Below are 13,427 nucleotides of genomic sequence, written 5' to 3'. Positions count from 1 at the left end.
CCTGGGTTTGCTCGTGAAGAGCCCTGTCAAACTCTGGGGTGCGTCGCGGGGATGTAGCGGTTGGAACGGCAGCACCTTGCGGCAGCAATCAGGCCAGTCCGTAAGAGGGTCACATTGTTGACTGCCGCACAGTCATGACCTCGGGGGGGCGGTCTGTAGGGCTTTGAAAGGAGCGGCAGTTGGCCAGGTCGCACATGCCGTGAGGTTGGACGCCAGCATTGATTGGTCTACCGACATGTTCAGACGACTGCATCAAGACTGCTACTGTACTTCGCACTGCAAGCGAGGCAGATCTGTGCCGGCAGCTGTGCAGCTTGCATGCTTGCGTACGTCTGAGGGGAGTTGGGTCGCGTGGCAGCTCGGGGGATTTGGCTAGACTTCTGCGGTACAAGAGTGGCGGCTGTTACCGCTGCAAGGCTTGATGTTCCTGCGAGCCTATGTGATATTTTGAGGATTAACATCTGCCAGGGCCATTTCGCATCCCCAGCATCTCGCAAGCGTGCGGGTAAATCCTCTCACGACCAGGATATGTTTGCTGTCGGAGCGGCGGATTTCCCGGCACGCTTGCGAGATGCTGAGGAATCAGGATGCGAAATGGCCCTGGCAGATGTTATGGCCAATGCTTTCCATCGTGACAAGGAGAACGTAGAACAGAGTAAGCACGAAGGGCAGAACCGGGAGTAGAAACTGCTTATTGTACTTCGACGTGATTTGCCGACCCGAGAAGCCGATGCCACAGCTTCCCATGGATCTTCAACATCAGATCCTCTATCATACATGTATTCCTCCTCCACCACCACCACCACCATGACCATCATCATCATCAGATCCTTGAGAGCTCCAGATCTGATCCTACACGCTGTCAGAGCCAATGTTGTGTGCACTACTTGATTGACCACGACGCTCTAGGCATGCCCTAGCAGCCCTACAACACGATGGCAAACCTCACTTCATCCTGACAATAGGATTGCTATTGTCCGCAGTCCTGCTCGTCGAACGATCACGCATCTTTCAATGCCGGTTAGAGGCACTCGTGAAGCATGTGGACGGCTTGTACAATCTCTTGGGTCGCGAGGCCGCACGTCATGGGCTCAGAAAAAGCGTTCCTCCTCCACGCATCGTAAGTCTCCTGCGCTGATGGCCTTGCAGCGCTTCTTTGCGCAAGACTTGCGGTGCAAACGTAGACATTTCCATTGCAGTAGGGTATTGCTGTGCATGATGGGTTCCAGGGACTGTTGAATGGAGGTACAATGGTGGTTATGAATACGTGAAAGCATATGCCACTTTCCTGAGCATCGCTGACAGTCTCGTAGAATGTCCCAGTGGATGCCGAAAGACCGTAGGGCGCACATAGCTGGAGCGCGATGCTGTCCAGGTGCCTTTCTTGAGCCAGTGGCCTCGCAATGGTCGCGTGAATTGCCTGCACTGTCTGCCAGAGACCCTCGGGGTACTCGCGGTCACCGAGTGCCTTCATGCCTCACCATCTCAGAACACTTCCACGTGAAACTCGAGCACGTGCTGTCAATGTGCAGACTGCCAGCCACCTCTTCTCGACGACAATAGTGACAATATGGACCATGTCATTGTAGCGACAATGCGGAAGCCTCAATAGGATCGAGTTTCGAGAAGCTCCTGGTATTGTCGTCTATAAGCTCACACGTTGAGCTTGACAATTGAAGCTGCTCTATTGTTCCACAATGATCGGGACTCGTGGAGCGTCTACAAATGAGTGGCCGCCACTCCAACTTTCTACACCCAACACCACACTTTCCTCTCTCTTCCAGCACTGTTCTTGCAACAAACAACACAGTCAAGATCTTACTTCTTCTCACATCGCGCATCAGCTTGATCACAAGACACAACTCAGCTCGACCTTCGGCACGATCAGCGACGAAAGCTATCAACTCGACAGAACTACCACTCATCACAAGCAGAATCATGGCTAGCACAAGCATCAGCAGCAACATGAACCAGTCGCGCAGAAGTGAGGAGCGTGACGATCAGCCAAAGAGCCGACTCGAGGCTGTTCGAGAGTACGAGGGTGATGGTGCTGGCACCGTCATCAACGAGCACTACTCCCAAGAAGAGTACAGCAAGCGACGTCTCGGTTTCCTCAGCCGACATCCTGACTACAAAGACGCTCTGAAGCTCGCACCCAAAGTCCGCCGCGATGCCGAAGAGGTCTTCATTTCCAACCAGCCAGCTACCCTCTCCGTGCAAGAGATTCGCAAGAGAGAGCTGGAGTATGATATCGACCCGCTTCTCCCATTCCCGACTTCCGAGAACACGCAGACCATTGACGACCATTCTACATATCCAACGACCGAGTGGACCTCTGGTATGGCTACAGATCAAGTCGAGATTCTACAGCAGACTCGGTCATACACTTCACCAAGTCCACCACCTGGCATCATGGCAGCACCAGAAACTCATGGTCCTGACAAAACCACTGGTCAGGTTCTTCCTTCTGGATATGCTCGACCAGCCGGTACTCCTCCGATTGTGGCTGAACGTATTGACTCAGTACGCAATTCTCCAAAACAGCAAGTCTACCAAGCTTCTGCAACTGTCTCAGAGAGATCGACCGAGACTGGCAACTCGACACAAAGCAACTTGTCTGACAACAATCATCCTGGCGGCGAAATTGATCGACCTCAGCAAACAGCAAACACATCACCAGATCGTGCAACATCCAACACTTCGCCACGCGCCTCTAACACTGGCCCAGCATCGAACGACATGGCCAGTATGGTACTCAAGAATCCACCAACGAGAGAAGAACTTGACAACGTGCTAGAGATGCTAGCCAGACCTCCCACGCGAAACAATGGCATCGGCGCAGTAGCAGGCCGTCCAGTCGATGTCCCTGTCAAGCCACAGGGTACCAAACGCCCTGCACCACCAGACACCAACGAGACCGACGAAAGTGCGCCCCAAGCAACGGCACCCCCATCGCCAAAGAAAGTCAAGCTCAACCCGCCAAAGGCACCATCAGCAGCAGAGCCAGCTCCGCCAGCTCCAAGCACCGACCGCGAGGACGCGGTCATGTCAGATCCCACCGCGCCAGCCGCCTCATCCTCCCGCCGCAAGAAGGCCACCACCAACGGCATCCCCATCTCCTCCGACGCAAGCGACGTCGCCGCCGGCGCCGCCCTCCCACGCGACGCAAAGACCGCCAAGGCGGCACAGACGCTTCGCCGCCAGCAGCTTGCCGAGCAGCGCAAGAGCAGACGCTCCGGCATGCGTGCCACCGACCCCAAGCCAGAGTTCTGGCTCAAGGAGAACATCACCGCTTACGAGCACGACAATTTGGGTCCGGTGCGGTGCGTCTGTGGCACGTGGGCGCACGATGGCACGGTCGATGATGGGTATGCTGGGTGTGAGAAGGCGGGCTGCCTGTCTTGGCAGCATGTCGCGTGTGTTGGAGAGGCGTTCAAGGGGGAGGACAAGCGGTATGGGTGTCACCAGTGTGACCCGTATGCGCATAGACGGGTTTTGCAGAAGATTAGGGCGGGTGAGGAGATAGAGCGCGCCGAGTAGAGGGCGGGTGGCTTGTGCTTGTGTTTTGTGTGTGAATAGAGTGTTTTTTGCATGTGAATGAATTTCTCTTGGTGTTGATACCGTGTCGTGCTTCTGTCTCATATCTCTTCGAAGTACCTACCAAGCCACAGGGCCATGCTGCCGATGTTTCACATGAAATCTTTTGCGAGGTATACGACCATAGCATGACGCGCAGTATCATGTGATTATCGCGTCGTGCTCTTGCATGATACTGCTCAGAAGTAAGTGCTACGCTCAAAAGCTATGCGGCCTGACTTTCGGGCAGCAATGGTTGTAAGTTGTAAGCCCACAGCACGAAGCGCCGCTCCATATGCATGACGCGCAGCGCCTCGAGTGAATGTATATGGCTGCCCCAGTACTCATACCACCCGACCATTTGTGGACCTCTGCTATACTTGAAGCATGGCGCGCGCGCCTCACGAATGCTCTCATGATATCATACATTGACTGTACAAAGCTATACATGGGGTATCATCGCAAATAATGCCGTCTCAAAAACTCCTCGCTAACGGCGCTACAAACAAAAGGTATGAATTGTGCTACTGTGCATGCGTCTCCTCCGATATGATATGCAGTGGCCTTCTAGGATCGCTCGAATTGATCGAGCTTCGTCCGGACCGCCGACCCGCACTACGTGGCGAAGAGTTCCGTGAAGAGTTGGGAGAGGTGACAGGTGACGCTCCCGGCGCGAAAGGCATATGTGGAGGGAGTAGGGGACTGTCAGGTCCCACAGGGCGGAGGTGTGGACTCGCTCCACCGGCAGCAGTCATCTCTGGTGCCCTCGGCAGAAGAGAAGCATCTGACTCCTCCCGGTGAGGGCTAGGTTCGTTCGGCGGAGTAGGAGCTGGGTCGTACAGCCAGGCGACCTCGGGGTATGCTCGACCGCTGCCTTTCGATCGCTGAGATCCACGTGGGCCGAATGGAGCTTGTCCTTGCCTCCTGCGTCTGATCAACAGGATGATGCCAAGGATGATGAGCACAGCGCCTGCTACAACACCGGTAGCCACTCCAGCGATGGTACCATTCGAGATTTGCTGAGAATCCACTGGCGGTGCAGCAGTAGTGGTGGCGGCAGGTATCGATGACGATGTGCTGCTCGCATGAGTATGTGTGGATGATCTTGCTGATGGTGTTGTGATCTGTGTGGTAGATGACGCTGTCGGCCTTGTGCTCGTCGATGTTGGCCTCGTGCTCGTCGAGAATGTCTGCGTTGCCTCAAATTGTGATACCATCGAAGATCTGACATCGCTCGGCAAAGCTGACAGCAACACCGACAGCGCATTCGCGGCCGTAGGTTGGCCAGGTCGCGTTGTTACTGCTGCTGCAGCTCCATCACCGATGGCAGACACGATAGCATCCATGCCTGCCCTGCTCACGCTGTCGTCCGCCAATATACTTGTTGGTCGCGCATCGGTACTCGCAATCGGGCCTGGTCCAAGATCGTTGTTAGGTCCAAGGTCAACGTTTGACATTTGTCTTCCGTGATTGTGAGTGTTGGAGAGGTCCTGGCCGAAGAAGGCGCCCGTGGTGTGATCAGAAGTCTGGCGACGAGGTAGGGAAGAGGCTACACTACGATGCAGTCCGGGCCAGCGAGCTTGTGGGGTTGGCACATGTAGTATAGTACCAGTGGCGGTAGTGGCGTTCGCTAGAACTGTCGGGGCTAACACGCGGGAGGCTGAGGCAGGCCCATTGTTTTGGACAAGTAAGAAGTGCAGAACCCTGCCTGCAGTGGCTGTGCTCTGCTCTGCGGATCTGTTCCAGGCCGTTGCCCAGGAAGACGACTGAGCCGTTGTGGAGGCTGGTGGGACGATTGAGCACGGAATATGTCTATCATCAGCTCGATTTGTGCTGTTCCTGGAGCCGTTAGACGTGTGCGTTGTGAGTCTGCAGACGCATGTGGGTGTTGTGATAGGAGGCTCGAGATCGTGTTCGCGGCTTGACCATTTGCCGCGCTGCTGTTGAGCAGGCACGGCAGCATTGACATGAAATTGGTGCGACTCTCGAACAGTGGCTGTTGTCTTGTTTGGGACTATACGACGTTCGTCAGAATGACCAGTATCTTCGCCGGGCGAGCCAGACTTCGACTGACTTGGTGTAACTGCCGCGCACCTCGTTCCCAGCAAAAAGAGAAACGGCCACAGCAACAGCAACAGATGCTGGTACAGCATAATTATTGCCTGCAAAGTCGATACAGAAGACGCAAGGGGACAAGGAGAGACAAGAAACAAACCAATGCCGCTACCATAGATCGTTGCGTAAGGTAGAGAACGATGATCGTCAAAGGACTGCGCGAACCATCATCCTATTCTCCCACCATCGACCTTCTCAGAGGCGCCCAACATGGCTGGCGACACAGCGATCCAAGCCTCTTCTGACTCCAGATAGAACAAAACGAAGAGCAGGCCTCCGATGGAACGAAAAGGAGGCGGCATCCTGCATGTTGTTACTATTCCTTGCGCCTGTCGTTCCAATTTTGGAGGTCGACCGGCGGCTGTGCAGAGAGACGGGGGACAAATTAAGAGGTCGAAGGATTCAGGCCATGAGATTCTGATAAGGCGGACCGCCGCTCACTCAGGTCAGGGTGTGTCGGTGGTAATCCGTTTCTTCAATTCGTATAGTGATGAAATGGTCGTTGGAACGGGTGTCGTGTGAAAGAAAGGTGGTTGTGGCTAGAACGAGACCTACCTATAGGCTATAGGTACCTTGGGCGATCGTGCTCACGAAAACGCATTTCGGTCTACGCACTACAGCCACCGGTATACATTTCTTGTTGAATCACGAACAGCGTCATGGTTAGAAGACGAGGTCAAGTAGTAGATTCAATGGTCTGGATTCTGCATCTGTGCTACCTGGTGGACTCTGTGGTCTACATCCTGGGGAATCTCTCTATCCGTACATACCACTCCATGCCCAAACACCTTATGCTAAACAAAGCAAAAATAAAACCTCTCAAGCCTACTGGGCCTTCTTCAAAGCCATGCGATCCAACGACTTCCTCATACCCGAGTCGGCAGCCTGGAGACCAGCGTTCGAGATCCAGTATGGAAGGCTTCGCAGGTAGACCAGAGCCGAGGTTCCTGGAGCAATAATGATTTGCTTGCCTCGTCCACTGAGGATCTGCTTGACCACGGCATTGGAGACCATCTCTGGCTTGATGATCTTCGCCTTGGCCTTCTCCAGGTCCGACGTGTATGCTGCTGTCATTGGCGTGGCTGCGAAAGTTGGGTGGACGACGCTGAACTTGATCTCTGGTGCGTTGTAGAACACACGAGCCTCGTGTCGGGCACCCTCGTGGAAGCCATGAGCTGCAACCTTGGTGTTGGCGTATGGCACGAGGCCAGGTGGTGTGATGAATGACGCGAGTGAGGCGATCGTCACGACGTGACCCTTCTTGTTTCGGGCCATGGCTGGGAGGAACTCCTGCACTGTGTAGTAGTGGCTGATGATGTTGATCTTGAAGATCTTCTCGAGCGAGTCCTGAGTCTGCTCAGCGATGTTGCCGTCTCCCGAGATGCCAGCGTTGTTGATCAATATGCTTGGGTCGCCGTGCTCTTCTCGGACTCTGTTGGCCAGGTCTGTCACGTTCTGTTTCTCTGTGATGTCGCACTGATAGTAGTGGATCTTTGGGTTGCTCTTCATGTCGGCTGGAAGGTCATCGCGGAGGTCGACAGCAATGATCGTGACACCCTTTGCAGCCAGCTCCTTCGACATAAGACTGCCAAAGCCGCCAGTCGCGCCGGTGATGAGGGCGATCTCGGTCGGCCAGTCGTAGCGGTGCTTCTCGGACTGTAGTCTGAAGTTGTTCTGCGCCCACTCGGACAGCCATGTGTTGACATCTCTGACCAGACCCACGGCGACGAGCCACTTGAGTGTCGTGATCAGTCTGGAGATGTTGATTGTCGAAACGTACTGCTTCAAGTGTGCGAGCAGCGGCTCCCTGAAGCGGTCCGGCGATGCCGTGAGCGCAAACAACAGTGCCCCGGTCACAGCTGGGGTGAGCAGCATCTTGGTCGCCATGCTTGCGCCTGGTTGATGTGGATAGTGTGGCGGGGGTGAATGTGATTTCGACAAGGAAGTGATATATGTATATGTCGTCTACGATAGGAATCCCTCTGCCTGTCACGAAGGCGTGTCGTCTTATACCACAGCTATCATCTATGACTATGTAGACTCAGCGCCACGGCAACTCTGAGGCACCGACATTCAGAACCAAGACCAGTGCCAATTCGGTCTCCTGTGCGACCAGTAATTTGGAGGGCTGCGGGGAAGACTGCTCGCAATCGTTCACAAAAGACAGCCGAGGCGGACGACCACGCCTACGCCATCGCGACAGGAAAACACAAAGCCACCACAATAGAACAATACACAATTCGCGGGTGCATGGGCACCGACACGGCTACCGGCTACCGGCCAGCAGCGCCAGCGCCAGCATGTGAGCAGGGGAAGATGGCCTCGGTATGTGGCAAGCAGCCACTCGGAGGAGCTGCCAGCCGCAGACACCTCCGCAGAAGGGTTGGTGCAAGTGGGTGTGGGCCATGACCATGACCGAGCTCTTGTTTGGTGACCACATGCATCGACAGCTCGTTGACACGGAAAGTGCCAACTCCATCGATGTCTTGCTGCGCACTACCAAGGGCCATCTCCAACACCTGCACACCATTCCTGTATCCATGCCTCGACACCACATGGCGCCCGGCAAGCACCACCTTTCGGCGTTCCCGCGCGTTGCCTAGGCTGCCTGTTCCTGTCTCTACACGATCTCAATCTACTGCTACCTCGGCCACCCACGATGGAGCCTCGTCGTCGGAAGAGATAGACGTACGGCAGTCTGGACATCTCGATCCAGCACCCAGCGACTACTCCGCAGCGCCCTTCACCGACGCCTGCACGTTGAGTGTCAGTGCAGGATCAGGTGGACACGGCTGCATATCTTTCCTACGCGAGAAGTACATCGCGAACGGACCTCCCAATGGGGGCGATGGCGGCACTGGTGGATCAGTGTATATACAGGCCATCAAGGGAGAAACCAGCCTGCACAAGCTGGCACGTCGAGGTACCCTCAAAGCAAGCAGAGGAAGGAACGGACAGGGCAGCCTGAAGGGTGGCGCGCGAGGAGAAGACCTCCTGATCACTGTGCCTGTGGGGACCGTGGTCAGAGAACTGTCACGAGTAGATCCCCTAGCAGAGCAGCAGCGACTGGATGAGCTGGCTGCTGGTCGCGGTGACGATGCAGAGGATCTGCAGCCATATCAGCGCGACAAGTTTCTGATATACCCAGGCTTCTTACCCAAGGCCTTCAGCAGCGCCGACTTTCCTCGCGTCCCGAGAGCGCGCAAGAGTACCCTGACCTCGCTACAGCCTCCTGCTCCTCTACGTCTTGACCTCGACAAGCCCATGCAGACTCCGATGCTCCTTGCTGCAGGCGCAATGGGAGGCCTAGGCAACCCGCACTTCGTCACCCGAGCTCTACCTCGCCCAAAGTTTTCGACGAAAGGAGACGATGGCATGCGAATCAACTTGCAGCTCGAGCTGAAATTACTCGCCGATGTTGGTCTCGTTGGATTGCCGAACGCTGGCAAGTCCACACTTCTCCGAGCATTGACTAAGTCGAGGACGAGAGTCGGCAATTGGGCGTTCACAACTCTTAACCCCAACATAGGCACTGTCATCCTCGATTCGCATACTGGAAGACCTGTGCTAGACATCAAAGGTCGTCGCAAGGAGCCAAGGACGAACTTCACCATCGCAGACATTCCAGGTCTTATCGAGGGTGCACACCTTGATCGCGGACTCGGTCTCGGCTTTTTGCGACACATTGAAAGAGCAGCGGTCTTGGCTTTCGTTCTCGATCTATCAGCACGCGATGCCATAGAGGCCTTGAAGGGCCTGTGGCGCGAAGTCGGCGCATACGAAAAGATCAGGGAGCAAGAGCTGAATGCAGACACCGAGCGTGTTCAGCCACAAGAAGATGGTGTGTTGTCCTTCAAACCTTTCGAGAGCTCCATCTCGCCAGGTATGGAGCCAGAATCTGCTTCAGAGCATGGCGGAGACAACGTGCTCAACGCACCTGCGGGCAGAGCTCTTCCACCACTGTTACTGCCACCAATTAGTAGCAAGCCGTGGCTTGTCGTGGCTACAAAGGCAGATCTTCCCGAAACGCAAAAGAACTTCCAGCGATTGCACGAATATCTGACTAAGGTCCAAGCTGGCGAGGAAGAGCATCCGAGCTGCAAGAAGAACGCCTGGCGGAACAGACTGCACGCGGTGCCTGTGTCCGCTATCAACAAGCAAGGTGTTTCAGGCCTCCCTGAGATCATACTGGGACTGCTGGACGATTGATCGGTCTGATGCCGAGGCCATCAGGCATCTGGATGACCTCCCATATCGATCATGCGCTGATCACAAATACGGCCATTGAGATGGTTTGGACCAAGTCGACAAATGCGCTGTTGCGAAGATTGTCTAAGCAACAACCACAACCCAGAGATGCTTACCGCCAAGTCTCACTCCGCCGATACGTTATCACCATCCTTGAGCGCAAGCAGCAAGCCTGCAGAAAAGCTTCGAAATGCCTGAGGTCAAACACACGTGAGATGATTTCGCGCGCTGCGATAGGCCCAAAGTTCTTGAAGGAATCCCAAACCGGCGCTAATGTGAGCTCGGCTCGGTATCGACAGGGACCATCCTCAACGTGGGGTGATAGTTCTTCACATGCCAAAACTTTCGGCTGCCTGTGGGGCATCTCAATGTGAGGATGTCTTGCGTTGAGTCTCGAGCCCAAAGCACTCTGTAGGTAACCAACTCTCTTAGCTCTCCTTCATCGGCATCGGTTCCTTCTTCGAGCATCGTGTTGGATACGCTGCGACTCCGCGCTCTACTGCTGTACAGAAGATCGTATGCCACCATGACTTCTACCTGGGACGACTCAACATTTTCTGGCGACAGTTCGAGCGAGAGCCCCGGTCCAGCCATTGCTTTGTATACATTCTTGCCAGGGCTGGTACAGCGTCGACTATCGACCAAGCTCCGCTCACTGAGACGGACGCTATCACAGTGCGATGCACCAACTCGACATAACAGACCTGTCAGCCAATCGAGCATTGTTAGCATCACACCACCACCATCGTACCACTCGGATGCGGACGAGCTTGACCCGGTGGACGAGCAGCCCGACATCTTCCAATCCCTACCTTCGAGCGAGCCGCCGAGTAGACCTTCCAGCTCGGGGAGCACGACTCCTACTCAGACACACGAGTCAAGGAGCGGTGTCAATTGGAGGTATGCGGACCAAGGATTCTACATTCTCAAGTTTGCTTCGCAAGAGGCCTCGGCCGATAGTCCGAGCTCGCACCTCATACGGAGACAGTACGTGGATGGCGTTGCATGTATGCTACGAGGCCTGCCTCCCAACTTATCAGCCGAAGAGGTGGAGAGCATAAGAGAGGCATTACCACCGGCGATAAGGACATCGTGGAGTCGGCACGAGGACGCTCTCGTACGCAGACATTCGAGCACTTTGCGGAGAAGTGGCCCAACAGCAAGAGCTCGACAGTCGATTCTGCACCAATGGGTGGCAGCAACGACCTTATACATCTTCCTCGTCGTCAGCTTTGTCCTGCCATACCTCCAGCTTCTCCTTCGGCAAGCGTACCAACTCGACCGGAAGCACAAGATAAGCGACCGCATGCTGGCACAGAGCATGCTGATAGCAGATGCAATGGGCAAGCGGACGCTGACCCTCGCCACGAGCGTTTGCGCCATGAACGATGGCAAGGTTGTTGACTCCATGAAGATCGCCGGTGTATACCTCGTGCAAGGCTTTAGCGGCGGTGTGTACGATGGTCTTGGCGAGGGTATGCAAGCCCTCGGTCTTCGAAGTGGAAACAATGCTGGCCGGGAAGAGAGTGCTGCCAGTGGAAGTGGAAGCTCAGCTCAACAGCGATAGCGCGCGATTTACTGACGAGTCAGGTGACGGCCAATGATTATCATACCCCTCAGCTTCCCGTAAGGGCCGCGTGTTGATCTTGATCTCTCTGCGATTGAAGAGTGTTTCACGGTCGTTTTCGTCTTGTGGTAGGTAAGCTGTAAACTTTTTGTTATCGTGTGTAACCACGTTTTCCCGGCCTCAACATCCGCACCTGCCAAGAAGACGAGGGTCACAACCTTTACGGCGTTGGATCTGAGGAACAACTCCCGATCGACAATTTCTGGATCCAAGATGACTGAGAAAGGAGTTCACATAGAAGGTGTCGACTACTATACCTTGACCGAGCGCCCACAATCTGGCAATGGCCACCCCGAGCGCCATGTCCTGCTAGCCCATGCACTCATGAGCAACCTCCACATGTACGACCAAACCGTCAAAGCTCTAACCAATGCCGGCTTCACAACCATTCGCTTCGACCACATCGGTCACAACAACACCCCAGCTCCATCCAGCAATGCATCATACCATATGGATGATCTCACCCGACACATGCACCAGCTCGTAGAAGCGACAACCGGTCAGAAACACCTTCATGCAGTGATCGGGTGCAGTATAGGCGGTGTTCTGGCCTTGCGTTACGCCATGTTATATCCTGGGAACGTCGAAAAGGTCATATCCATTGCAGCGCCTGGGATTGTGACTCCGGAGCCGTCCAAAGCACTCTGGTCGCAACGCATAGAGCAGTTCGAGGAAGACTCGCGGAGTGGAGGCAGTGTGCTTTGCCACGCAACAGTGAACCGCTGGTTTCCTGGCGAAAGGGCTGAAGATGATTCGGTCCGGGCAGAGGCACTATCGCATGTCAAGACTTGCTCCTTGGCCGGGTACAAGATGCTCGCGGACACGATTAGGGATTATGACTACGGGGACGAGGTTCGAGGGATTAGAGATGTGAAGTGTTTGGTCGTTGCTGGGAGTGAGGACAGTGCGGTCAGTCCGGGCTTGCTGAAGGACGTGGCGAGCAGGATTGTTGGAGCGGAGTTTGTGAGGATGGAGGGTGCTGGGCATCTGCCGCCTATGCACAAGGTGGAGGAGCTCAACGGGATGATGTTGGCGTTTTTGGAGGGTTGAGAGAGATGGTGGTTGTGTGTGTGAATGATTAGGCTTGGCTTGCAGTGAGCTCTGTACGACAAGTCGATGCTGAGGTCTAATGGTCTGTCGTTAGCAGAAGTGGGAAGCGGGTAGCTGTGCCTTGTGAGGCAGTAGCACCAGAGTCTTGCGGAATAATAAGCAGCCCCAGGCATGGGTACGGCGTTCCGATAGTTGACTCCGAGCCATTCAAGGTTGTCGGCGTAGTCTTTCACTTTGGCCGGTAGCGGTCCTTGTTCGACGACTTGGATTGGTACAGCTGACCAAAGCGGGTTACTCATGCAATGTGGTCGGCCAAGTACACTTGCTGTATGAGTACGAGCTGAGCCGGTGGTCGGTGTTGGGCGGTCCAGAGCAAGACTGCCGGACAGATGGCGAAGGGCAGCAGTCGTTCATGGTTGCTTCTCTGGATGCAGCATTGGTCAGCATGTGCAGATGCGAAAGCGTGCTCTCCTCGTGCGAGACACGCTTGATAAAGGTCTGGCCACGCGATATCCGCGCTGACAGAATGTGCGGTCGAGCATGAGAAGAGTCGCTCTTCCTGCCCGTCCATGCTCTCCGATGCCTGTCCAGAGCTGACATGAGACCACACGCACCTAATTGTATGCCTGTCGTGTAGCATCAACAGCATGCACGCACACCCCATCCAATGTTCCCGTCAATGCCAATGGAAGAATGATGTGACAAAAGTCTGGCTCGCGGCTGAGATTGCGAGTTCTAGAACTAGCGTCTGCTGTCCTATTGTCATCCACGCGCCCTTTTGTTTCGCATAAGTGTGCTCACGCCTTACTAC

At 55.0% G+C, this 13,427-nt stretch overlaps 6 protein-coding genes across 6 annotated transcripts; 4 read left to right on the top strand and 2 right to left on the bottom strand.

Annotated features, from left to right (window-relative positions):
• Positions 1 to 1,938: 1,938 nt before the first annotated feature.
• CLAFUR5_12049 (uncharacterized protein) lies at positions 1,939 to 3,540 on the top strand (the record flags this gene model as incomplete). Its single annotated transcript, XM_047911197.1, has 1 exon — positions 1,939 to 3,540. One exon carries the CDS (start codon positions 1,939 to 1,941, stop codon positions 3,538 to 3,540), a length of 1,602 nt encoding a protein of 533 aa, XP_047767444.1.
• A 560-nt stretch (positions 3,541 to 4,100) lies between these two features.
• Positions 4,101 to 5,033, bottom strand: CLAFUR5_12048 (uncharacterized protein; the record flags this gene model as incomplete). Its single annotated transcript, XM_047911196.1, has 1 exon — positions 4,101 to 5,033. The coding sequence occupies one exon, from the start codon at positions 5,031 to 5,033 to the stop codon at positions 4,101 to 4,103; it is 933 nt and encodes a 310-aa protein (XP_047767481.1).
• Positions 5,034 to 6,516: 1,483 nt separating this feature from the next.
• On the bottom strand, positions 6,517 to 7,578 carry CLAFUR5_12047 (Dehydrogenase RED2; the record flags this gene model as incomplete). The annotated part of the gene is made up of 1 exon (XM_047911195.1): positions 6,517 to 7,578. The coding sequence occupies one exon, from the start codon at positions 7,576 to 7,578 to the stop codon at positions 6,517 to 6,519; it is 1,062 nt and encodes a 353-aa protein (XP_047767442.1).
• Positions 7,579 to 8,172: 594 nt separating this feature from the next.
• Positions 8,173 to 9,900, top strand: CLAFUR5_12046 (GTPase MTG2, mitochondrial; the record flags this gene model as incomplete). The annotated part of the gene is made up of 1 exon (XM_047911194.1): positions 8,173 to 9,900. One exon carries the CDS (start codon positions 8,173 to 8,175, stop codon positions 9,898 to 9,900), a length of 1,728 nt encoding a protein of 575 aa, XP_047767443.1.
• Positions 9,901 to 10,465: 565 nt separating this feature from the next.
• CLAFUR5_12045 (uncharacterized protein) lies at positions 10,466 to 11,506 on the top strand (the record flags this gene model as incomplete). The annotated part of the gene is made up of 1 exon (XM_047911193.1): positions 10,466 to 11,506. The coding sequence occupies one exon, from the start codon at positions 10,466 to 10,468 to the stop codon at positions 11,504 to 11,506; it is 1,041 nt and encodes a 346-aa protein (XP_047767440.1).
• Positions 11,507 to 11,779: 273 nt separating this feature from the next.
• On the top strand, positions 11,780 to 12,616 carry CLAFUR5_12044 (uncharacterized protein; the record flags this gene model as incomplete). Its single annotated transcript, XM_047911192.1, has 1 exon — positions 11,780 to 12,616. The coding sequence occupies one exon, from the start codon at positions 11,780 to 11,782 to the stop codon at positions 12,614 to 12,616; it is 837 nt and encodes a 278-aa protein (XP_047767441.1).
• Positions 12,617 to 13,427: the final 811 nt, after the last annotated feature.

The sequence above is a fragment of the Fulvia fulva genome, chromosome 10 (genome assembly GCF_020509005.1).
Source record: "Fulvia fulva chromosome 10, complete sequence".
Lineage (NCBI taxonomy): Eukaryota > Fungi > Ascomycota > Dothideomycetes > Mycosphaerellales > Mycosphaerellaceae > Fulvia > Fulvia fulva.
The sequence above is the reverse complement of the archived record's forward strand: the minus strand, read 5'-3'. Positions and strand labels throughout refer to the sequence as shown.